Source organism: Bombyx mandarina, chromosome 19 (genome assembly GCF_030267445.1).
Source record: "Bombyx mandarina strain Sakado chromosome 19, ASM3026744v2".
Lineage (NCBI taxonomy): Eukaryota > Metazoa > Arthropoda > Insecta > Lepidoptera > Bombycidae > Bombyx > Bombyx mandarina.
Window position 1 is genome coordinate 7,421,201 of NC_143225.1, and position 24,919 is coordinate 7,446,119.

Here is a 24,919-nt window from a genome sequence, read left to right on the forward strand (position 1 = left end):
AAACAAATACTTGTTTGTGTCTTTGTTTTTCTTTCTTTCATGTCGAAACAAAACAATTGATTGACATGATTTTTTCAAAGAGACCGTGTTGGGTAAAGAGATCGGGATAGGTTACCTTTTATCCTGAAAAAACCTCTCATTTCAACGGAAAATAACACTAACACTTTTTCTTGAGCACGCAAGCAAAGTCGCGGATAACAGCTACTAATTTATCAATTGTTATACATCACTGCTTTTTTTTATTGCTTAGATGGGTGGACGAGCTCACAGCCCACCTGGTGTTAAGTGGTTACTGGAGCCCATAGACATTTACAACGTAAAAGCCGCCGCCCACCTTAACATATAAGTTTTAATGGCTGCCCCACTTTTCAAACTGAAACGCATTACTGCTTCACGGCAGATATAGGCAGGGCGGTGGTACCTACCCGTGCGGACTCAGAAGAGGTCCTACCACCAGTAACGCCATTAATAATTTTCAATCATCAAATGATCATTTCCCTTAATATTCCATTTAATAAGTTTCCTAGTGTTTAGCATGACTCCATACAATGACACACCGTTCGAATTATTGATAATCCCAGTATTAAAGATTATTGTAGTCGCCAGGCATGCCGAATGCACGTTAACATTCTTTATACCATCGAAGCAGCCGTCACCGAATTAGTGTGTTCCAGTACACAGAACCACTTGCTTCTGAGCTTTTCCGACGACCTTTCCTTCTACGTACGTTGAAGCTTTAGTAAGAACTTCCCTTAACCCATAAGCACAGCCCACTGAGTTTTTCGCCGGATCTTCTCAGTGGGTCCCGTTTCCAATCCGGTGGTAGATTCTGCGAAGCACTGCTCTTGCTAGGGCCAGTGATAGCAACACTTCTGGTTTGAGGTAGGAAAAAAAAAGAAAAAAAAGAACTTCCCGCTACGGTATTTCTCTAGAGTTATGGTCTACAAAGCGTATTGTAAATTGTAGTTTATTTTAATAGCTTCCTAAAAAAATAACAGGGCAAGTATTTAGCATATATCTATCTGTATTGTACGTTAATTCCATATTTGATCGCCAATTAATTTGTTTTTAAGAAAAATACAACGGAACTGTTTATTTAAAAAAACATCATAGAGACGAAACTTTATGAAGCACTTTGAATTAAAAACAAAATCGATTTGAAGTAATCAAAGTAAATGTAAACGAGGAAGCCGGAATAATGTTCGAAGATTTGATCTTTATTGACTTTAGGTCTATCAATTTGTTTTACAAGCCATTTTACGATGCTGTAGTACGAGATCCACATAAAACTTTGATGATACGAATTCATTACAAAATCTTTTGTTGTTTTTAATTTTCAGTTTCCGTTTTGCTATTCGTTTAGTGAAATTTTGTTAGAATGTTTGTAGAAAAACAAATTTGTTGTCTAAAATGTCATATTCATTATTTATTACCTACCCAACATAAAATACGTCAGTACAGTGTGAACTAAAAAAATTTATTATAAATCATTAAATGTCTTTAATCCAGCAGATTTTTTTATTAGTAACTAGCTGACCCGGCAGACTTCGTAGTGCCTCAATCGATAAATAAAATACCTAAGCTTTTGTATAAAATAAACTTAAAAAAAACAAAAGGAATCTGTCCGACGGGGGAGACATCAAAGAAAAAACAAAATTGTTTGTTTTTATATAATTCCGAGCATTTTCATATTTATTCACCTTTTACTTTCTCTGGACTTCCACGAATAATTCAAGACCAAAATTAGCCAAATCGGTCCAGCCGTTCTCGAGTTTTAGCGAGACTAACGAACAGCAATTCATTTTTATATATATATAGAAGATTACTCTATTTAAATGGATTTAGAATGTTTAACAAACAAATTAAGTCTTCAAATAATACAATATAATCTTATAAATTACTAGCGGCCCACTCCGGCTCCGCTCGGGTCTTTAACAAAAATTTCAACGATATTTGACGTTGTTTTGTTTTTTTAAATAAAATAACACTTATTACGGCATAACTATAATAGCTAAAAATATGCTGTCGGGACACTTTTTGTAAATAATAATGTGTTTTACAAAGTCGTAGTATATTATTTTATTCTATCATGAATAGTTTTCGCAGGGCACGCGATGTAAAGAATATTTTAAGTAATTTTTTACACCTTGGGTTACATTATTGGAGACATAATAAGGATCCCTAATTTTTTTTAAAAAAAATTATAACCTATGTCACTCGGAAATACAGTGAATAAATACTAAACAGTGAAAGAATTTTTCAAATCGGTTCAGTAGTTTGAAAGCCTATTCGAAACAAACAAACAAACAAATCTTTCCTCTTTATAATGTTATACTAGCGACCCGCCCTCGCTTCGCATCGGAAACATTAAAACACACAAAAAAAAAAAAATTTTTAAAAAGTAGACTATGTTCATCAGGGACAATGTCGGCTTCTAATGGAAAAAGAATTTTTCAAATCGGTCCAGTAGTTTCGGAGCCTATTCGAAACAAACAAACAAACAAACAAATCTTTCCTCTTTATAATATTAGTATAGATTATTATTATTATTATAGTATAGATGCAGTTGATTATCACAAAGCTAGTAAAAAGTAGGATTTAAAATATTCTAATGTATAGCAGGAAATATTCGCTGAAATGAAAAGATGGAGTCAGTCAGTGGTACGAACAATAATATCTTTCCCTGCAGACTACTACAATGAAATGCGCCGCACAATGGTACCAGTTTTCATAGAAATGAAATGTGAAATCCTTGTTCATTTGAACGAATATCTGAATTATTATTTTTATATTGCATGGGGTGTATAATCTGACTGCACAAGTCGTGTTATGTGGTTACCATAGGCTCTACATCATAACGCAAATGCCAACACCATCTTAAGACATTTTGTAGTTGTCGTGGCGGCCTAAAGGATAAGACGTCAGGTGTATTCATGTTGAGCGATGCACCGGTGTTCGAATCCCGCAGGCGGGTACCAATTTTTCCAATGAAATACGTACTTAACAAATGTTCACGATTGACTTCCACGGTGAAGGAATAACATCGTTTAATAAAAATCAAACCCGCAAAAATTATAATTTGCGTAATTACTGGTGGTAGGACCTCTTGTGAGTCCGCACGGGTAGGTACCACCGCCCCGCCTATTTCTGCCGTGAAGCAGTAATGCGTTTCGGTTTGAAGGGCGGGGCAGCCGTTGTAACTATACTGAGACCTTGGAACTTGTATCTCAAGGTGTGTGGCGCATTTACGTTGTAGATGTTTATGGGCTCCAGTAACCACTTAACACCAGGTGGGCTCTGAGCTCGTCCACACATCTAAGCAATAAAAAAAAAATAAAAAAAATAGTTAGTAGAGCAGTCTTTTCTACCGTTGATACGACATTTAATAAGTAAACTCCTGCACATCGTCGAAAACAATAATATAATTTAAAAATAATATAATAAAGTTACGAAATGATAACATAAATACTACTTATATTATTTTCTAGATTAAAAAAACATAGAACTGAAAGTAAAACAAATAAGAAAGAACTATTCCGAGGTATAATATTCTAGTTATATCCCCTTAGCTACTGTCAAAGTCAAGGTTAATGTGAGCAACGCGGCATAAAACATGATGCGGAAGGGTCCTAATCTCTAACTTACCTATTCGCACTATAACTTATTCTGAAAACGAACTAAATTATATCAAAGTAATGTTTCCGATTGAAATTTCCAGCTTTCATTGAAAACTCCACGAGCCCCAGTTTTAAATTTTACACTTTATATATGTGGGTAACAACGGTAAAACTTTAAAACGATTCTTAAATATGGGTTTTTTGGTTAATGATCGCACTATAACTTATCCTGAAAACGAACTAAATTATATCAAAGTAATGTTTCCGATTGAAATTTCCATCTTTCATTGAAAATTCCACGAGCCCCAGTTTTTAATTTCACACTTTCTATATATGGGTAACAACGGTAAAACTTTAAAACGATTCTTAAATATGGGTTTTTTGGTTAAAGACAAAGGGAAGATCGACGGTCCAAATGTTGTTGTTGGGGATCTTGTATACATCTGTATAAGCAAAGCTTATCTTGAAAATATCGTTAGCGAGATTCAGGCATCTTTCAAATGTCTTGTGTTCTATAATGGCTACCGCCGCCACAGGTTCAATGATCATATTTCGTATTACAAAAAATTCTCTGTAATCTATTTTCTTCTTATATATAAAAATGAATTGCTGTTCGTTAGTCTCGCTAAAACTCGACAACGTCTGGATCGATTTGGCTAATTTTGGTCTTGAATTATTTGCGGAAGTCCAGAGAAGGTGTAAAAGGTAGATAAATATGAAAATTATTGGAATTAAATAAAAATAACAATTTTGTTTCCCCTTTGATGTGTCCCCTGTCGGATGGATTCCTTTTGTTTGTTTAAAGTTTATTTCATATAAAATTTTAGATTTTTTGGAGTTTACTCCTTTAGAATCGATTTACATATATAGGCCCGGGGTATGAAAATTATGGGGACCAAAATCGTACTAGCATGTCACACGAAATGCGTTATGCGCCTGATTGGCTCCTGATTGCGTGATGCGTGCGCGCGCCAATCAAAATCGTACTAGCATGTCACACGAAATGCGTTATGCGCCTGATTGGCTCCTGATTGCGTGATGCGTGCGCGCGCCAATCAAAATCGTACTAGCATGTCACACGAAATGCGTTATGCGCCTGATTGGCTCCTGATTGCGTGATGCGTGCGCGCGCCAATCAGGAGCCAACGCGCGGCCGCGTTATCGCAGGTGACGCCGGGCTGCTGCGCCGGCAGTCCGCCACAAAGCCTCGTACTGATCGCGCGTTTCTCTCATTATTGTATTTTCATATATTTGTTAGTCGTTTGTTTTGTGTCTCGTTAATTTGTTAATAATCTGTAGTGTATCGTGTTGTCGTAATATAGAACTATTTCTCGTATTGTTTCGTTTAATTTTTTATATCCAGTAAACTCCAGTCGTGCGTCGGAGCGGACACACACACTTTTTATTATTTATCGATTGAGGCACTACGAAGTCTGCCGGGTCAGTTAGTCTATACTAATATAATAAAGAGGAAAGATTTGTTTGTTTTTTTGTATTGAACAGGCTCCGAAACTATTGAACGGATTTGAAAAATTCTTTCACTGTTTGGAAGCTACACTATTTCCGAGTGACATAGGCTACAATCTTCTTTGAAAAAAATTAGGGGTCCTTACTAAAACTCCAATAATGGCCTAAAATATTCTTTACATCGCGTGCTCTGCGAAAACTATTGATGATAGAATAAAATAATGTACGACTTTGTAGAACACATTATCATTTACAAAAAGTGTCGCGACAGCATATGTCTAACTATTATAGTTATGCCGCAATAAGTGTTCTTTTATTTAAAAAAATAAAACAACGTCAAATATCGTTGAAATTTTTGTTAAAGACCCGAGCGGAACCGGAGTGGGCCGCTAGTGAGAAATAAACTTATTTGTTTTTATAATTATTTTTATAATTAAAAACAAACAGGTCGATCATGTAGTTTCAAAACTCGGGGTTCATTGTTCAGTAGCACAGATAACTCACACAATTCAATTCATTTGAAATGCATGAGAGAACGAAACACTCAATCATTTTGTGGTCAGCAATAATTAACTGGTATTCACGACGCTGAACAATCTAACGCTAACGAACCGAATTATGTTAGTTAGGTATCTAGCACAATAGAACGGTGGTATGATTTTCAAATGTGTTAAGAAAATTGGGAACGATGTTACAAATAAAAATTGTATCAATAAATAATTCGAGGTGGGTGGCGCATTTACGTTGTAGATGTCTATGGGCTCCAGTAACCACTTAACACCAGGTGGGCTGTGAGCTCGTCCATCCATCTAAGCAATAAAAAAAAAAATAAAAAAAATTGCAATTATTGTAAGTACAATTCAGGATTTTGCTAGATAATGTGCGGATTAAGCAACAGAAAACAAGAATATCTAATATTATATTCGGTACGTTATTAATATTATTATAGATCTAGAACTGAACTGGCCTAACCATAACTGAACATAAGACTAAACTAAGGCACCACGGTTCTGTATATTACAGCCACCACGCAACCAAATGTTCTGATTTAAGTCTTGAACAGCCTTTACTCAAATGTAATTTTGACATTATGGTCATATCTCAAACTTATGAACGAGTATGTAAACTGATACAAAATAATATTTACCACTGGTAACATTTTGCTCATGTAAAAATAATGATAAAGATTTAATTTTGATATTTAGCACAAATGTTCTCTAAACTGGATGAACACTATGTAACCTCCGAACACAACGACCATTGTCAACATAATAAAGTTTATTTCATTTTTTATTTGGGTAAAAAATAAACACATTAGTTCCTTTGAAGGTTATTTTATTTATGTACATGCATTAAAATTACGAAAACACGCAACAATGTCACCTACAAAGCGTAAAATATTTATGTATATATTTGTGCGTTCGTTTAAATACAAAACGACTCTTGTCTAGTTAAATACAGCGTATATCTTGTAAACGACCTGAGCGATACCACCGAATGTCTCCCTATTCATAACGAAAACATTAGCCGCAGTTAAACATAAGGGTCGTTGAGACAAACACAAGATAACCGAGACTACCTTTGCTTGTTTTACGCCCATTTTCTCCCACCCGCACTGGTAAATCGCTGTAGACATATCCATTCCCGCCGTGATGAGCAATTCGCCCCCGAAACAATATATGAACAGGGGCATTATCCCTGTAACTGCTGTAAGCACCGTATTCCTTATGTCCCATGAATTCATCGTCTGTAATGTCGTCACGAGAACGATCGTCATCATTAAGAAATGCGCGCCGAATATAATCTTATATAAGTTTTTTATCTCGTTATGGAACTTTAGTAAATATTGATAGTGCTTCGCGCAGAACTTCAATTTTCGATCTATAAACACAGGATCACGATCGGCATCATTCTTTTCAAACATTCCATTTAAGACGTCCGTAATTACATAAAAATGTCCAAGTTCGTGAGCTAATAAGTTGACGAACAACACTATATAGCCTGCCTGATTCACGGCTGAGAATATTGTCGCGAAACATGTTAGCATAAATGTTATTTCGTAATATGGAGTCTCATATTTTGGAGTCAAACCTGAAATATGTAAGCATAACCTTTAATAAACTATCTGGTTAATTAAAATAAATTTGAATTAATTGGTGTTTATGCCATTAACTACAATATTAACCTTTGGACCTCGTATCTTAAAGTGGCTAATGATAATGATATTGTGATGCTAATTAGCTCCTACAACCACCTAACACCTGGTGGTGAGCTTGTATACCAACTAGAGCATTAAAAAAAAGTATATTTTTTTTCGGAAACAGAGTGTTGCAAGTATAAACGTAATTAATGCTAATAATAAACTGACAAAACGTGACTGAATTACGCATTCAAATTAACAACAGAAAATTAAAACTGACCTGAATCCTGAAAAAAAGATAGGATCATTTCTATTCATAAATTGTACAATACTGACCATAAGTTTCACCGGGAGTCGTCGGTAAATATCGGATATTCCCAAAAATGGTGAACAAGAACGGTATAAGTAAATATATCACATGGGTCACTGATTGATTGATTATGACAAACCAAGATGCGCTGCGAGCCGTCTTAAGCGTTCGTATCATTTTCGAGTATCCCGTAGTGTCTGATTCAATGGCAGATAAACCTTGTTTACTCATTACGAATATTGTACGTAGACGAGTTCTGTGAAAAGAAATATTGCCAATGAACGAACGCAATCCAAAATTCTCGGACATTCTCGGGGTACAATTTCTGGTAAAACCTCGATTTCTGTTGTCCGTGTGCTTCCTACAACTATAAATGGTTTTATTGCGTTATTTGCTTGTGCCGTTATTATCCAAGAAATGTCTCATGTTGTCGCTAGGTGCGGTTGTAACATTCCTATACTCTCCTACCCCGAATCTTCGGTACTGTCCGATTCTCAGGCTTTAATGTATCTTTCTTCTTCAACCCGTGGCCATCCAATGCTGAGTTTAGGTCTCTTCAGATGCACTCCATTTTTTTTCTTTCAGTCTCTTTACTGAACATTAATTCAATTATCTAACAGTTCTCTAAAAATATTTTGTGTTAAAGTTGTTGAAAATTCATCTCGAACTACCAGTATTGATAAAGCACATATATGTGTTTAGTATAAGTGTATGTGACAAAACATATCCTCGACTTATTTTAGCAATCATCAAATATTAGTGGATGATGCCTATTCTACAGTTGCTTATTGGGACGCTCAATTTAAAAATAGCTGTGAACGTGGTTCTCTTTCAAGATACCTAAAAAACTTTACTAACTTCTACCTTCATCACGAAAAATAGAAAAATAACCAAAAAAAGCTGTTTTAGAGCCTTATAATTATATTTTTGTTGGTATAGAGTCTTAAATTTTTATCCATTACGTTTTGAAAAAACCGTGGTTTAAAAAATTTTTGTATGTCAAACACTACGAATTTTAACCAGCGAAAACAAAATGCGATATTTGAGAATTTTAAATCCATTACCATTCAATTGTAAGGGATGATATAAATTATGTCTTGGAAAACGCAATATTATTCTTAGAATAGAAACTTAAGCAACAATACCTAACGCTCCACATGAAAACATATTTAGACAGTGGCACACATGTCGCGCTGATACAGTTCAGGGCTTTGAACGTTTCAATCTTGTCAGGAAACACTCGCACCAAGTAGATGAGTTGGCTCAGTGACCCGACGTAAACAAACGACCCTCCGAACAGTAACATCTTGAGTAAGGACAGAACGGAGAAACCTGCCGGAAAAATATAAAGGTAAATGTTATTATAATGCGTCAACTTCCTACCCTTATTAGAGAACTAGCTACATTTTCCTTATATACAATTTTTCTTGTTATACATATGTATGTTTTTCTTATTTACGGCTCTACAATCATTATTTAAATATTATGTAGGTACTAGCGACCCGCCCTCGCTTCGCTTCGGAAACTGTAATTTATTATTGATTTCTCCACAATGTAATGGATGTTACTATACATATAAACCTTCCTCTTTAATCACTATATCTATTAAAAAAAACCGCATCAAAATCTGTTGCGTAGTTTTAAAGATTTAATCATACATAGGGACAGACAGATATAGAGACAGAGAAAGTGACTTTTTTTTATGCTATGTAGTGATTCTATTACGCAAAATGTTCGCTCTTTGAACGATACCTTGAAAGAGTAGCAGCTTGCAAAACTGCCTTAAGAACCAATTTTTTATACCAATACCGGTGAAAGTCGGAGAACTAAGGATAGGTGAATTGGAAGTCTCAGTGACTCTTATCATCCTTCTAGAATCACGCAGACGCAAGACGCATCCACGTTATTTGAAATCTGCATTATAAGAATATTACTTACTTGAATTCTCATCTCCAAACATATTACGAATTCCTACGAACTGCTGAATTAAGCTAACCATAGTCTTTACAGATTTAATTGGATCATTTTTGTAACCTTTGTCTATTGACTTCGTAAAAAACGAACGTTTTCTCGAGAACATTATAAGAGCGAATGAAAAGCAAGATATGGGCTTAGTGTTTAACTGATGTGTACTGATAATTAAGTATTAAATTTAACTACTTTTACTCGCGGCCATACTCGTCCGAAAAGTACCTAAGGATATGAAATTTTAACGAAAGATAATATTCAAAAACAAACGTGAATATTTTCTTTAAGCATTCGTTCCGGACCAACGTTAAAGTTTAATCTTCGTTATTTTTTGGTGATTTATATTATTATGTCTCTCAGTGGATCAATTACGAATTCGTATCACGCTACTTTAGCACAATTGTAATTACCCGGCAAATACTCAATTCTCCTTCAAAATAATAAGCTTGTATTTCATTACTGCAAAGTTTGCAAACACTCAAGGGAGCTTCACAGAAAGAGGCCCGGAGATCACAATGCATACGCTTATCAAAGAGCTTCAAATATTGTATATTGCAATATAATATATGTAAAATTATTAAACGTGTATATTTCTTATTAACAGACAGACACCCTTCGGTAGCCATTATTTTTTTTATGATCATTATTTACGTGAAACTTTGTACGTTTGTTTGTATCAATTAACACCAATTTCGTTAAATTGCTTTGTTTGTAAATTTCTTAAATGAAAATGGTAGATAACAATGTTGGACTATTATCAACAATTGTAACCTATACATATGAATAAAACTGTTTGTCATATTGAAATAACTGCTTTTTACTGCATGCATATTAATATACATAGTCAGGTCATAAATTCTGTCACATGTTTAATGTAAAATAATTGAAACAAGTTTATTCATTATGTAACCATTCATATACCAAAATGAACTTAACAAAACATAGATTCTTATGACACTAAAGTTTATTCAAAATGACCTCCGTGATTTTGAATACAGGCCTTCAATCTGCGCGGGCAGTCGTCTATCGCAACACGAACGAGGTCCATGTCAATATTGGCGGCTGCCTTAATCAAGGATGTCTTGAGTGACTCCAAATTGGGATGAGGCTTTGAGCACGCCTTTTCCTCCAAGTGTTGCCATATCTTGTAATCTAACGGATTCAAATCTGGACTGGAGGAGGGCCAGTCTTCGTGCCGGATGAAGTCGATTTCACGCGCCGCCAGCCAGTCTTGTGTGCTCTTCGCTCTATGAGCTGTCGCCGAATCTTGTTGGAATACCCAGTGCCTGTTATTGAACATGGTATGAGAAACAGGTTCCACAAGGTTCGTCAGGACTGTATTTTGATACACAACTGCATTCATTTTTACACCTTTCTCACAAAAATGTACCTCTGTTAAGCCCCAATAAGAAACTCCCAACCATACCATGAGCGAGGATGGAAAATGACCTCGTTGGACACGTGGAATACGGTTGCTCGCTTCTTCATTACTGTGTGCGTACACCTTATCATTTTTTTTGTTGTAGCTCTCTTCTACGGTAAAAAATTTTTCATCCGAAAAAAGAATTTCCCGATATTTTTTTCCCGCGTACCGCTTCAACAAAGCGCGGCATCTCTTCAGTCTCAGGTTCATTAGACGAGCATTCAAACGATTTCCTGTTTTTCTTCGATATGCCCGAAGCCCTAAGTCTTCATTTAACACCCTTTTCACCGTGGTTCTGCTTAACCCCATCTGAAGGGCCAACAGTTTCTGCTTACGTTTGGGATTTCTTTGAATTCGCGCCTTCACAGCTTTTATCACTGCTGGAATCCTAACAGACCGAGAGCGACCACTTCTTGACCTGTCATCTACACTAGAGTCTTCATTGTATCGTTTGATGGTACGATAAACGAATCTTTTGGTTATATTCAAATTTTTCAGTATGTTAAAAATTTGAATTGGCGCGTAACCGCAACGATGCAACGCAATAACTGCAACACGGTCTTCTTTAAGCGTCCACTCCATATTTAAAAATGAGTGAAATTCTAAATGTATACTATTTTTATTTTCATGAACAATTCGAAATTCGGGTTCAATAAACTTTTTTGTGGCCAGCATTGTAAAAGAAAAGTTTTTACTGTGTGACAATACTTATGAGCTGACTAGGTATATACGGTACATACACCAAAATAACATTTTCTACAATTTTTGTCTGTCTGTCTGTCTGTTTGTTCCGGCTAATCTCTGGAACGGCTGGACCGATTTTGATGGGACTGACAGGTAGCTGATGATATAAGGAGTAACTTAGGCTACTTTTTTTAGACTAGCTTCGCCCCGCGGCGTCACCCGCGGTACGACAATAACCGCGGGTAACATCGCGGGACTCAACTATCAATAATAAAGTTTAATGTTTCCGAAGCGAAGCGAGGGCGGGTCGCTAGTAAATAATGAGAAAGAAGCACGGGTGCCTACTGCGTAAGTTAAAGCTTACAGAAATAGCTTCAGCTCAGCTTTACTGAACAAAATTCTAAAAAAGAAAATGTTACATGTTAAAAACCATGTTTTATTTGATTTCCCACAAAACGCATTAAAATTTGTCAACGTTCTCCTTTCATTATACACTCACTTCAATCAGTTTATTACTTTCAAGTCCCTCTGCTGCCTGAAATAAAAAATGAGCTGAATGTCAAATTAGCTCGGGCTATTTTCGAGACACAAAATCTTACAGTAATTAAACTTATACCGGAAATAAAATTGTAAGTTTCATTAGCAGTATTAACGTACTGAATTTTCTTGAATCTTAATTCAATTAGAAACCACACAAAAAAATTGCATACCTACTGATCATTCGAAAATTACTTTCAGATCTTTTAGTCATTCCATGCATTCCATTCCATACAATTTCATGGCATTCGATAATGCCATTAAGGGTTCAACGTGAAACTTAACCCACAAATACAGATCACTGAGTTTCTTGCCGGAACTTCTCAATGGGTCGCGATTCCGATCCGGTGATAGATTCAGCGAAGCGCTGCACTTATTAGGACAGATATTAGCAAAGTCTAGAGCTATAAAACTAATAGCGACCCGTGACTTTCACCGAAGACGTTCACCGTCTTCTCCGGTCCACTAATTAAGGGCGATCATTGCGGAGACGGAACAGTGCAGGTAAAGACATAAAATTAGCTTTTTTTATTTATTGCACAAATCTTTCTCAAAAGTAGTTAATTAAAATGGAAATCGTCAGTGGGCCACCAAATAAGCGGTGATCAACTTCACATTAGATACTTACGTAATAGTTAGTCCTCACATATGAAACTGGCTTTTTGTCGAACTAACCACTTTCATCGAAAATATTTAATTATGTTCAAGTATCTCAACTAGTCTCCGGCGGTCAACATTATACTAGTAAAGCTACCATTTAAACCAATATCCGTTATTTGTTCGTGGCAGAAATGAACAAGTAGATGGTACCAATCCCTACCACCCTACCACCAAAACTCAAGAGTTAGTGGATGACATAGGAAAGTCATCGTCAAACTCATCATCATCGTCATCATCAAACATAATCGATTCTCAAATAACTAAACGCATAGATTATTGTTATCGTGTATCAGTTACAAATAGGTAGTGGGTAATCGTAAATAAGCGCCACTTGCTTCTCTATTTTTCTACTAAGAAACAGACATGCCTTGCGGTTCTGCCCATCAACAGCAACAAATAAATGTTCAAATAATTGGATTAAGTTTTGGCAATTTTCCCGGAAGCTTATATGGAAACCGACACCATTAGGCGCAGAGCCAATGCGATATTTATGTGATTCGTATTATGTACGTTTGGGAAGTACATTGTGAATACATTAATCTATACTAATATTAAAGCTGACAAGTTTGTTTGTTTGGTTCGTTGAACGCGCTAATACGAACGGAGCACTAATAAACAATATTTCAAAATAGGGTTTTTCTATCTCATACGAGTGATCACCGTTGCTCATCAAAGTCAGTAATACTAATAGAAGCTGTTCGAAAAGTAGTTTGGATCAAATTATTGAAATTTAGTTCTTATATTGTTGTTCAGTAAGCGTTTTTTAATATAAGAACAGATCCCATAATAATTATCAAAATCAAATCCCACATACCAAGGAATATATTATTCCTTCATCGAAGACAATAATATCGACATAAAAGCAATTATCTGCAGAACACAGCAGCGCTGGTTAGCCGCAATTTTGGGAACCCACTATGTTACATTGATTTTATTAAGATGTGTAGGTACCTAATTGAGTCTGCAGAATTAATAGGTTGCTGATTTGAATGCTGACTCCCGAATAAGTATAATACATAGAATATTATGGGAAAATAACACAGATTGTTAATGAACAAATTCTGTTAATATGTTATTTTTCCAGGAAATCTTTTTCAAATGATTATTTTCTAATCGTTTGAAATTCGATTCGTCAGGTTTTTTTTCTTGTTTAGATGGTTGGACGAGCTCACAGCTCACCTGGTGTTAAATAACTACTGAAGTCAACAGAAATCTACAACGTTAATGCGTCACCCACCTCGTGATATAAGTTCTCAGGTCTCAGTATAGTTAAAACGGCTGCCCCACCCTTCGAACCGAAACGCATTACTGCTTCACGGCGAAAATAGGCAGGGCGGTGGTACCTACCCGTGCGGACTCACAAGAGGTCCTACCACCAGCAATTACGCAAATTATAATTTTTGCGGATTTGATTTTTATCACACGATGTTATTCCTTCACTGTGGAAGTTAATCGTGAACATTTGCAAAGTACGTATTCTAATAGAAAAATTTATACCCGCCTGCGGGATTAGAACTTATTTCTCAAGGTGGGTGGCGCATTTACGTTGAAGATGTCAATGGGCTCCAGTAACCACTTAAAACTAGGTGGGCTGTGAGCTCGTCCATCCGTCTAATAAATAAAAAATAAATAAAAAGTTTAACAACTATAAGAAAGACAGCTAGAATTTAAACGTTGACCACCAATTTTACTTTATCAAAACAACTTAAGTTTCAGTTCGAATTGTTTAACTTGTTGCCTTTCCGGTACCGCTGGTTAATCCGCCCAAAAATAAAGCGGGCACGCTCAGATTGTCTTTGTGGGTCTTAAGTACACTGATCCGTAAACAAATAGTCTCGAGGACACTTTGGCCTCTTGTCCCTCTTCCAATTCCATTTCGGAACACGACATTTTCATTGCTTAACTGAGATTAAGTCGAATGATTTCGATGAAAAGCCTCAGAGGTTCGTTTCAATCGACGACTGTCAGTTGTTTAAACTTTAATTATTTCATTGTTCCGGATTTCGAATCACGCTTGTAATCGACGATGAGTTAATAAAGAATTAAGAGATTTCTCTTGAACAACAAAATTGGGTACTCAAAACAAATTAACACCAGAATATTAGTGGAATTCAATAAATACTTTTTCTATGCATCAATTTATTTTAAATTTTAATGTTTTCTTTATAATTGTAAATATTAGGTGGTGGTAGGACCTCTTGTTAGTCCGCGCGGGTAGGTACCACCGCCCTGCCTATTTCTGTCGTGAAGCAGTACCTAATGCGTTTCGGTTTGAAGGGTGGAGCAGCCGTTGTAACTATACTGAGATCTTAGAACTTATATCTCAAGATGAGTGGCGCATTTACGTTGTAGATGTCAATGGGCTCCAGTAACCACTTAAGACCAGGTGGGCTGTGAGCTCGTTTCGTCCATCTAAGCAATAAAAAATAAAATTATTATAACTAGCTTTTGCCCGCGACTTCGTCCACTTGAAATAGTTACTTTGGGATAACGTTAAATTTTACCCGCGACTTCCTTTACGTAGAAGGTGAAAATATTTTGGAATAATAGAATGTTGGAGCTATTTAAGGTACCAAAATCAAGATTTTTAACCGAGTTCAAAAGAGGAGGTCGTCAATTCGACCATATTTTTTAAACTATGTATGTTTGTATTTTGTAACTATTTACGTAATTACCTACTGGTGCTAGGACCTCTTGTGAGTGCCGTAAAGCAGTAATGCGTTTTGGTTTGAAGGGTGGGGCAGCCGTTGTAACTATACTTGAGACCTTAGAACTTATATCTCAAGATGGGTAGCGCATTTACGTCGTAGATGTCTATGGACTCCACAGTAACTACTTAACACCAGATGGGCTGTGAGCTCGTCCACACATCTAAGCAATAAAAAATTGTTCACCGACTTCTCGAAAATGCTTGAACCGATTCTGATAATTATTTTTTCTTTTTTTTGTTCGAAAGGGCAGACTTTCCGAATGGTCCGGTAATCATCAGCACCAGGATCTGATGATGTGATCCTGGGTAAATCGAGAAAAAATTACAATTTTCAAAGCCTATCTTGAAGTGATTTGGGTTTCTTGTTATTCTTCTTATTCTGTGCCGTCGCGCACCGGTTGGCCGGCGCCTTGTACATCATTATTACGCGCTTTATTATTTTGCTGCATTTTTATTTATAACTGCGATATCTTCTAAGATACTCATTGATATCAAATGATGTAAAGACCAAAATTTCTTTTAAATTAAATACTTGTAATGAATAACGTATTTATTCGGATAAGGATTATTATCATATTTATAAAAACACCTAAACGAATATTGCTTATTTTAGTACAAATTTGGTTAACATAAAAAAGTTTATGATGAGCCAACCTTAAAACATACACATATGCTGTCGCTTCTTTTAGAACTTTTAAAGGGGAACAATTCTATCATACATTATTTTAGCGAAACTAACTGTTTTCGCAGCGCACGCAACGGAAGCTTTCAAAAGTTTCAAACAGCAAAAAAAGTCGATTTTGAAGCATTCTTTATTAGTGCTCCGCTCGTATTGGTCTAAGCGTGCCTATACATATATAGCCTTCCTCAATAAATGGGCTATCTAACATTGAAAGAATTCGGAATCTAAATTCGTATAGGTAGGTACCTCATGTCTTGTAATTGAGTTAGTGGCGGGATTCAAGAAAAATTGTTCAGTATTTTTGTGTGGTTGCACGTAGCTGGCTAAAACGAATCATCGTAATAGACAGATGCCCGAAGTAATTAGATTTACCTACCTACCTAAATTCTAGAATAGCAGGTACATAATTATATCAACATTCTTTCAGAAATTTCCTCAAAAATATTTTAAATCCTTAACATTTAGGGGGACGTAAATTGATGTTGTCCGATTCTCTACCCTGGCCGATATGCACGCTAAGATTCACGAAAATCGGTCGAGCCGATTCGAAGGAGTTCAATCACGCACACCGTGATACGAGAATTTTATATATTAGATATAGAGGAGTGCAGAAATCTAATTTTTATTTAATTATGCTTTAATAATAAATTAAATCAATAAAGGAAAAACTCAGGAGTTAAGGTTAAAATCAAAAACAAAATGATTTAACATAATATTAACGTTTAATATATGTTACAATGTAATTTTCATGCCTTATTTTCAGGTACCTACAGCTCAATCAGTTTTGATGATAGCTTTTACACAGTCCATTCTCACATTTAAACAAAAATAAACTACATTTAGTATTTATTAATAATTTAGTAACTACTGCAAATCCTTCCGAATTTTTCGTTGCCCAAACGGCATGTTTCTCGATTGAAAAGGCATTCCACGTGGTGCATCCTTGAACTTGTTTTGTATTTTAATTTCAAAATTCAGATGACTGTCGAGAGTCTGAAAAGAAGTTTTTTTGTTTATTAAATTAAAGAACAGTCAAGTTCCTGCTCTACTAAGCAAAATTGTTCTGGGACGGACTCTCTTTCTTTTGCCACACTTTCCAGGTCAATGCTCTCTTAGGTATTGGGTTAGGTTATTATGTATTGGGCTTTCTTAATGTGTGACCAATCCATTGCCAAAAACATTAATAATAAATAAGAAAAAAATTTTTTTTTTTTTAAAATTCAATGGACTGTAAATTTAATGCAGAATTAAACAGTAAAAGTAGTTTTTATTATGTCTATAGCCGTAATATAATCGTAGAAGGCACGACATTTAGTATTTTCAATTCAAATGATTTATGTTTACTTATACTGTTAAGTTGCCCACTTAAATCCTCTCCGTACAACAAAATATTATTAAAATTGACAATTGTAATTTTTACAACATATCGAGGGGTGAAAAGATTGAGGGATTGAGCGACATTTTTGCAACTCTACAGGAGAGCCATTTAAAGTTAAACATTTGAAAAAAATATCCATAACAAACAAACTTCTTCGGTCATTTCAATGGAGTAAACTTAATTAAAGTTCAATTAAAAACATCGAACTGTTGACGCTAATACCAAATAAAACGTACCTTTAATTACAAAGTTAAATGTCGCGTGTTAAACGAAACGCGAGCTTAACCTAACATTTTAGCCCTCGATATGTACTTATGAACTTACATCCTTATCAATGAGTCCTCTCTCTATAAGTGCCTTCCTGACATCCTCGAATTCGATCTTGGTATCCTTGTTGTTCGTTTTTTCAACTGCTTCACTAACTTTGGATATCTGTTAAGAAAACAAACTTTTTCATTTTTTCTATTATTTACCAATAACGGGTTGAAGGTTAACATTGTATTGATTGTTTTTTTTTTATTGCTTAGATGGGTGGAAGAGCTCACAGCCCACCTGGTGTAAAGTGGTTACTGGAGCCCATAGACATCTACCACATAAATGCGCCACCCACCTTGAGATATAAGTTCTAAGGTCTCAGTATAGTTACAACGGCTGCCCCACCCTTCAAACCGAAACGCATTACTGCTTCACGGCAGAAATAGGCAGGGCGGTGGTACCTACCCGTGCGGACTCACAAGAGTTCCTACCACCAGTAAAAAATCCGATATCCGATAACAAACAAACATTTACCAAATTCAATCGGAAACGCATGCGACACTACAACAAGTACACTCAAATACCAAATATCTTAAATAAAAATGGAAAATATGGATGGAAATATAAGGTCTTAGATAGAAAATATAGTCGGGACCCTAAGACAGAGTAGCGGTAATTAACCACTAATTTTTTTTTTTTTTTATTCCTACCTATGCTGATAGTCTTAGGAGGCTATTTCAGCTTCACCCTAACGTTTGTAGGTGAGCTCACGGGGCTCAAACCGGAGTGGTGCTCACACGGGCCCTAGCAAGGAGCCGTGCTTCGCAGAATCTAACACCGGATCGGAAACGCGACCCACTGAGAAGATCCGGCGAGAAACTCAGTGGGCTAACCACTAAACAAATTATGAATCTCTTTGATGGTGACTTACAGTTTCTTCAAAGAATGTGTGCTTGTCTTTCTGATCGGGTGAATCGATGTTTAATACACTTCGTAATATCGGTATTGCGTCGTCCACTCTGCCCATATCAGCTAGAGCCATGGCCTGCAATAAAACCTTGTATTTATTTAGGAACCGGTCAATTTATAAAATAATGTTAACAACAGCAGATGTCACTTGACCTTCTACAAAAAAATAGTAACGTGGTTTGTTAGAATAAAAACATCACAAATTAACTTGTAGTTATGATATTATGTTCTCAAAACATAGATGATAAAACTTTAAAAGATTATAGTAAATTTTTACGAAATTGCAAGGGCAACTTTTTACAGGAACGAGTCCGCACGGGTAGGTACCACCGCCATACCTATTTCTGCCGTGAAGCAGTAATGCGTTTCGGTTTGAAGGGTGGGGCAGCCGTTGTAACTATACTTATTTTTTATTTTATTGCTTAGGTGGGTGGACGAGCTCACAGTCCACCTGGTGTTAAGTGGTTACTGGAGCCCATAGACATCTACAACGTAAATGCGCCACCCACTTTGAGACATAAGTTCTAAGGTCTCAAGTATAGTTACAGCGGCTGCCCCACCTTTCAAACCGAAACGCATTACTGCTTCACGGCAGAAATAAGCAGGGTGGTGGCACCTACCCGCGCGGACTCTCACGAGGTCCTACCACCAGTAATGATTGATTGATACCTTAGAACTCACATCTCAAGGTGGGTGGCGGCATTTACGTCGTAAGTGTCTATGGGCTCTGGTAACCGCTTAACACCAGGTGGGCTGTGAGCTGGACCATCCATCTACGCAATAAATAAATAAATAAAATTGTCATTATCCTATTTCTGCCATCTGTGCTCAAGCACTTTGGTTTCGGTTTGAAAACCGTTATAACCATTATGTAAAGCAACTCCGAACTCACGCCCGAAGATGGGCATTCACATTGCTATGACTACGGGCCCTATTAATGTAGTGACCAAATCTTCAGTAATTTATTCTGTCAGGTTGAGCTTCGTATAAGTCGGAAAACTTATTAGCTTGAAATCCAGAATTACCAAATTGATACCTTAATATTTCTAATTGTGATATAATGCTGTCGTTGGCCTGATATTGATTCCAAGGCGATGTGAGGAGCTCCCTGTTTTAATGCGAGTCCTGCAAACAGATTATCCCAAATTGTTGTTTTATTTATTTTATATTCCTCTACAATTTTTTATTTTTTTTGTTGTATAATATTGTCAAAATTACATTTATTGAAAAGTCATTTATTACACGATTAGCGGCCCGCTCCGACTCCGCTCCGGGTCTTTGACAAAAATTTCAACGATATTTGACATTGTTTTGTTTTTTTAAATAAAAGAACACTTCTTGCGGCATAACGATAATAGTTAGACATATGTTGTCACGACACTTTTTGTAAATAATAATGTGTTCTACAAAGTCATAGTACATTATTTTATTCTATCATTAATAGTTTTCGCAGGGCACGCGATGTAAAGAATATTTTAGGTAATTTTTTTACACCTTGGGTTATATTATTGGAGTTTTAGTAGGGATCCCTAAGTTTTTTCAAAAAAGATTATAGACTATGTCACTCGGTAGTAATGTAGCTTCTAAGCAGTGAAAGAATTTTTCAAATCGGTTCAGTAGTTTCGGAGCCTATTCAATACAAACAAACAAACAAATCTTTCCTCTTTATAATATTAGTATAGATATTGTTTTAAAAAGTCAGGGTAATCGAAAACGAAAAGCCAGACAACCTGTGCCAACTGATGTTTGAGATGCTGGTAGTTTCGTAGGCAGCAACTTAGCTCTGCGCCTGGCATTGCTAAAGTGCATGGGCGAAGATATCCACTCACCATCATGTGGGCCGTATACTCATCAAGTGAAATAAAAATTAAAAATAATATTATAATACACTGCTTGTAAGTACAAAATAGCATTATCGCAATACTTTTAATGATTATATCATCAACTCAGTACATACAGTACCTGACTACCTTTAATTCCCTAAAACCCAGTAACCACCACAAAAGGATCTGTATTATGTAGAAAATATTACTTTGTATTTTATACTTGAGTGTGTGTCCGAATTCCGTGGACGGCCAAGAGGACGAATAAATCTATCCTGGATCAACTTCGCATCCGAGTCAGGCTCTCAACAATCTGTTACCATAGGATCGTCAGCTACTTCGGTCATATTGCCCGCCGACAGTCAGATAACTTGGACAAAGTGATTGTGATGGGCAAAGTAGAAGGAAAGAGACCCCGCGGCCGATTACCTAGCCGTTGGTGTGATCAAATAACCGCTCTAACTGGGTTGCCAGTCGCAACCGCCATTCGAGAAGCTGAGGACCGGACGAGATGGAAACAGCTCATGAGACAGGCCACGGTCAAGTTTCAGGGACACGACCTTCAGTAATGAAGAAAGCGACGAAGAAGAAGAAAGTGTGTACATACGATTTTTCATAACTATTGATATACTGACCAGCAAAAGAAGTCGCCGCTCTTCTGAGTGGTAATGTTCCCGTTGAAGCCATATCTGACCATAGTTTTGTTGCATATTCTAAACTTTTTGGTGTATTCTAAAAATGAAATAATAAAGAACAATGTAAAGGGTGGGCGTTAACGTCATAAAAGGTGAGTACACGTATTATATGTATAAATGATGCAACAAAATAATATACTCAAATAATATGTGCTTCAGGACAGTAGAAAGAACTACAACAGTTCATGGTGGTACAGTTGGCAACCATAGTCAGATGAATGCCTTATGGATTCATATTGAGTGTTGAAACTATACTGGGATTCAAATCCACTGGCAGATACTATGTTTCTTAGTTATTGCATACAATGTTTATCAAAAGTTGTAGTGTTAGCCACAGATACAAACTGTATATGACTACCAGCACATGCACCATTAAGTGCCTACAATTGGCTTCTTAACTGCATCTTGACATAATAATATATTGGCAATTTGTATGATTTCCGGTTGGCTACAAATTTCTCCTATATGAAGATAAAAAAGACATGTGGAAAAATACCTCTTTATAACAAGCTGCCATTATCAACACCACACAGTATTTAGGAAACTTTGTCATGTTTATTTGTTTCTTTTGTACTTTCTCAAAGACCCTGTACATCTCATCAAACATTTCATGACAATACAGTAAATCAAGTAATATCTGGTATGACACTTGTTGATCAAAAAAACCATCATTTGCTGGTTCTTCAAAACACTGCAAAAAAAATATATTTTATTAGAAATTAAAATTTTAACACAATTTTGCTTTCTGTTGCTACATGCTGCATAATATCTTCAACATTAAAATATGTTTTGGGGCCCAACTGATGGTTAGTGTTTGATTGTTGTAGATACCCATGGACATCTGTAATAACAGTGGATCGCAAAGCCGTTGCGTGCCTTATAACAATAATATAAGTAAAGTGCTGCAATAATCACCCCATTCCTATGATTCTTATGTATTCTTATTCAACACTAAGTCACATCACAGCCGGATTGAAGCAATATCATAGCAAAAAAGACCTGTTTTCAAAAAGGTTTAATTCCTACACTACACCTATACTTGAGACCTTAGAACTTGTATCTCAAGGTGGGTGGCGCATTTACGTTGTGGATGTCTATGGGCTCCAGTAACCACTTAACACCAGGTGAGCTGTGAGCTCGTCCACCCAACTAAGCAATAAAAAAAACCTTCAAGTTAATCTACAAATTAAAGCTCTAAAATTTTACCTACACGGTACTAAGCTGAACTGGCCAGTGACTGTTTACTTACAATACTGGAAAGCCAGAGTTTGTAACAAATTGCACCTATTATTAAATATAAGCCATATAAAATTTCTTACCTGCAGTGCTTCTTTAGGAGCATCTAAGAAATGAAACATCCTCATTACAACTGGGCCAAACACGAATGAACCAAATCTGAACTCTGTACTTTGTGTGTTGAATCTAAAATTTTAAATGTATCTCAGTCGAAGCACTATAAAATTTCTTATTGCAATGAAATCTTGCTGTAAAATAATTTAAAAATCATAATCTATGCATAAAATATTGCATTTCTGCATCATTTTATTTTCTCTTCTAATCCTATCTGTGAAGACTCACAAGCTTTTTTTTTCTCTATCTGCTTTCCAATTTAAGTACATATTTGAATTTAATTTAGACAAATAAACAATTTAAAAGAAAATATTCCAATGATTATATCAACATAGAAATTGATACAATTAGGTGGCAATATTATGGCAATAGATTTAGTTAGTGCCAAAAAAGTTTAGCGTTTCTTAGATTCTCTGAATCTCACTTTAAATTTTATTCATTGATTGATTGTCTCTATTTATTATGTGTTGGCCATCAATACTTGTTTTATCTTATCTTTATCTATTTTTCTGAATTTATTAAAAAAACCTACTTTTTAATCATATTTAGTACAAGTTGCAAGTCTGATGGTTCTGCCAAATGAACCATGTTCTTCAAATCTTCAGTGAATATCATGTTTTTGGAATCGGAGACAAAATCATTCATTTTAGTTTTAAATTTCTCAGAGAAATTGACAAATTGTTCTTTGACATTTTTCCTGGCCTGTAAATACCCATCTATACCAATTGTTGCAGGGGCATACAGCAGCCTCACTGTAAAAGTAAAAGTATATTATTAAATACTGTTGTATATATTAATACAATTACTATTGACTCAATCAAACAACAGTTGTGATGTCTATGAATACCACTGCCTACTTAGATACATAAGGTCAATCTCATTTTCTCAATTATCAGGTGGGACTTTTCTGTGGAGTAGAAGTAGAAACCGTACATAACTGATAAATTACTTGATCTGTAATATAATGGTTTTGATTTGTTTTTTTGTATTAAATTATTTTAGATATTTTAACAATTACCTTTTGTGAACTACTCTCCAAAAGAAACTCGTGAAATCATGAAATCTTTATAAATAGCATATCTTTATATATAACTTTCCTTTTTTAAATGTTATCTCAGAATAAACGTTCAGACGTTTTCGTTCGAAATATTTTTAATTAACGATGTTACTCTATATTAGTGGTAAATGACACCGGGCCCACCTGCTTATGTGGTGACCGGACCCATTTATATGATATCATTAATGCCATCGTTTCAATTAGCTTCATTATAATTTTAAAATATTAATTTTACAAACCTTGTGTAGAATGTAATTGCCTGCAGGGTAAAAACAATCGTTGATTACAGCTGAAAGAAGTCTTCAAAAAATAATTTAGAAACAGAGACATGTTCTATATTGTGTATTAATTTAATTTGATTTTGAATGAGGAGAAATACATAAAGTTTAATGATTCTCGGTCACCGAAAATTTAAATTTTCCAATTTTATTTTAGGTTATATTCGAAACCCAGATTACACCATATTTTACATTCATTTGTTAATACACTTAGTACCTACTCTGTGCAATTCGAATTAGTATCTTAAATTTTTTGATTACAACTAGCTGGGTAAAACTAAAACACAACCATGATAAAACCGATAAAACCCATTTTTTTTTATTTATACTCAGCGAACATTTTAACATAGAAACATGGATTCCTTTCCTGCCTTTTGTTTTGTCCTTTATTTAATAATGTATTATCTTCTTTCATAATCAATAACAAATTGAGATTTAATATGTTTATGTACATATTTTGTTTTTAACTAGCTTATCCCTTTGTTTCCTTTTAATGCCTTTGTTAATTTTTTCTCACCTAGTTTCCCTACCTTCTACTTGGCATAAAGTTAACTATTTCCATAAAAAAAGGATTCCTTGCAACTTACAACTACAACTTTTTAATGTGTTTCAAATCAAGAAAGAAAAAATTAGAGAGCTCGACGTTTTCTTCTTTTTTGTGAAACAACTATGAATAATAAACGATTCTAGAAAATCAGAAAGTACACTAATTCAAAATTCACACTCTGAAAAATGACGGATAGCAAACACAAATCAGTAACTCATTGTTCTCCAAGAAACCGACACTGTGCTCAATATTCGTGGCTAATATTAAAATAATAAAAACTTTCACACAGTAGTTGGTATTGTGCCGTCTGGTTCTGAAAGAGCCCAAATCTAAAAAAATAAAAACAAAAACGTTAAGAAGCAAAAAATG

At 35.4% G+C, this 24,919-nt stretch overlaps 2 protein-coding genes across 2 annotated transcripts; both read right to left on the reverse strand.

Moving 5' to 3' along the window:
• Nucleotides 1-6,472: 6,472 nt before the first annotated feature.
• Or-49 (olfactory receptor 49) lies at nt 6,473-8,855 on the reverse strand. The gene is made up of 3 exons (XM_028174403.2): nt 8,680-8,855; nt 7,561-7,790; nt 6,473-7,175 (listed from the first exon to the last, which is right to left on the reverse strand). The coding sequence occupies exons 1-3, from the start codon at nt 8,838-8,840 to the stop codon at nt 6,532-6,534; spliced, it is 1,035 nt and encodes a 344-aa protein (XP_028030204.2). The 5' UTR covers nt 8,841-8,855; the 3' UTR covers nt 6,473-6,531.
• An 8,046-nt stretch (nt 8,856-16,901) lies between these two features.
• LOC114243046 (pentatricopeptide repeat-containing protein 2, mitochondrial) lies at nt 16,902-24,489 on the reverse strand. The gene is made up of 9 exons (XM_028174414.2): nt 23,965-24,489; nt 23,201-23,420; nt 22,638-22,740; nt 21,815-22,009; nt 21,259-21,355; nt 19,837-19,925; nt 18,763-18,876; nt 17,901-18,008; nt 16,902-17,191 (listed from the first exon to the last, which is right to left on the reverse strand). The coding sequence occupies exons 1-9, from the start codon at nt 24,053-24,055 to the stop codon at nt 17,063-17,065; spliced, it is 1,146 nt and encodes a 381-aa protein (XP_028030215.2). The 5' UTR covers nt 24,056-24,489; the 3' UTR covers nt 16,902-17,062.
• Nucleotides 24,490-24,919: the final 430 nt, after the last annotated feature.

Coding starts and splice junctions, on each gene's coding strand:
- Or-49 (XM_028174403.2), bottom strand. CDS start 8,840: ATGTTACTGTTCGGAGGGTCGTTTGTTTACGTCGGGTCACTGAGCCAA. Junction 7,791..8,679: donor GTTTTCATGTGGAGCGTTAG/GTATTGTTGCTT, acceptor TTCTTTTCACAG/AACTCGTCTACGTACAATAT. Junction 7,176..7,560: donor GACTCCCGGTGAAACTTATG/GTCAGTATTGTA, acceptor TACATATTTCAG/GTTTGACTCCAAAATATGAG.
- LOC114243046 (XM_028174414.2), bottom strand. CDS start 24,055: ATGTCTCTGTTTCTAAATTATTTTTTGAAGACTTCTTTCAGCTGTAAT. Junction 22,741..23,200: donor GTACTAAATATGATTAAAAA/GTAGGTTTTTTT, acceptor TTAAAATTTTAG/ATTCAACACACAAAGTACAG. Junction 21,356..21,814: donor TGGCAGCTTGTTATAAAGAG/GTATTTTTCCAC, acceptor TTTCATTTTTAG/AATACACCAAAAAGTTTAGA.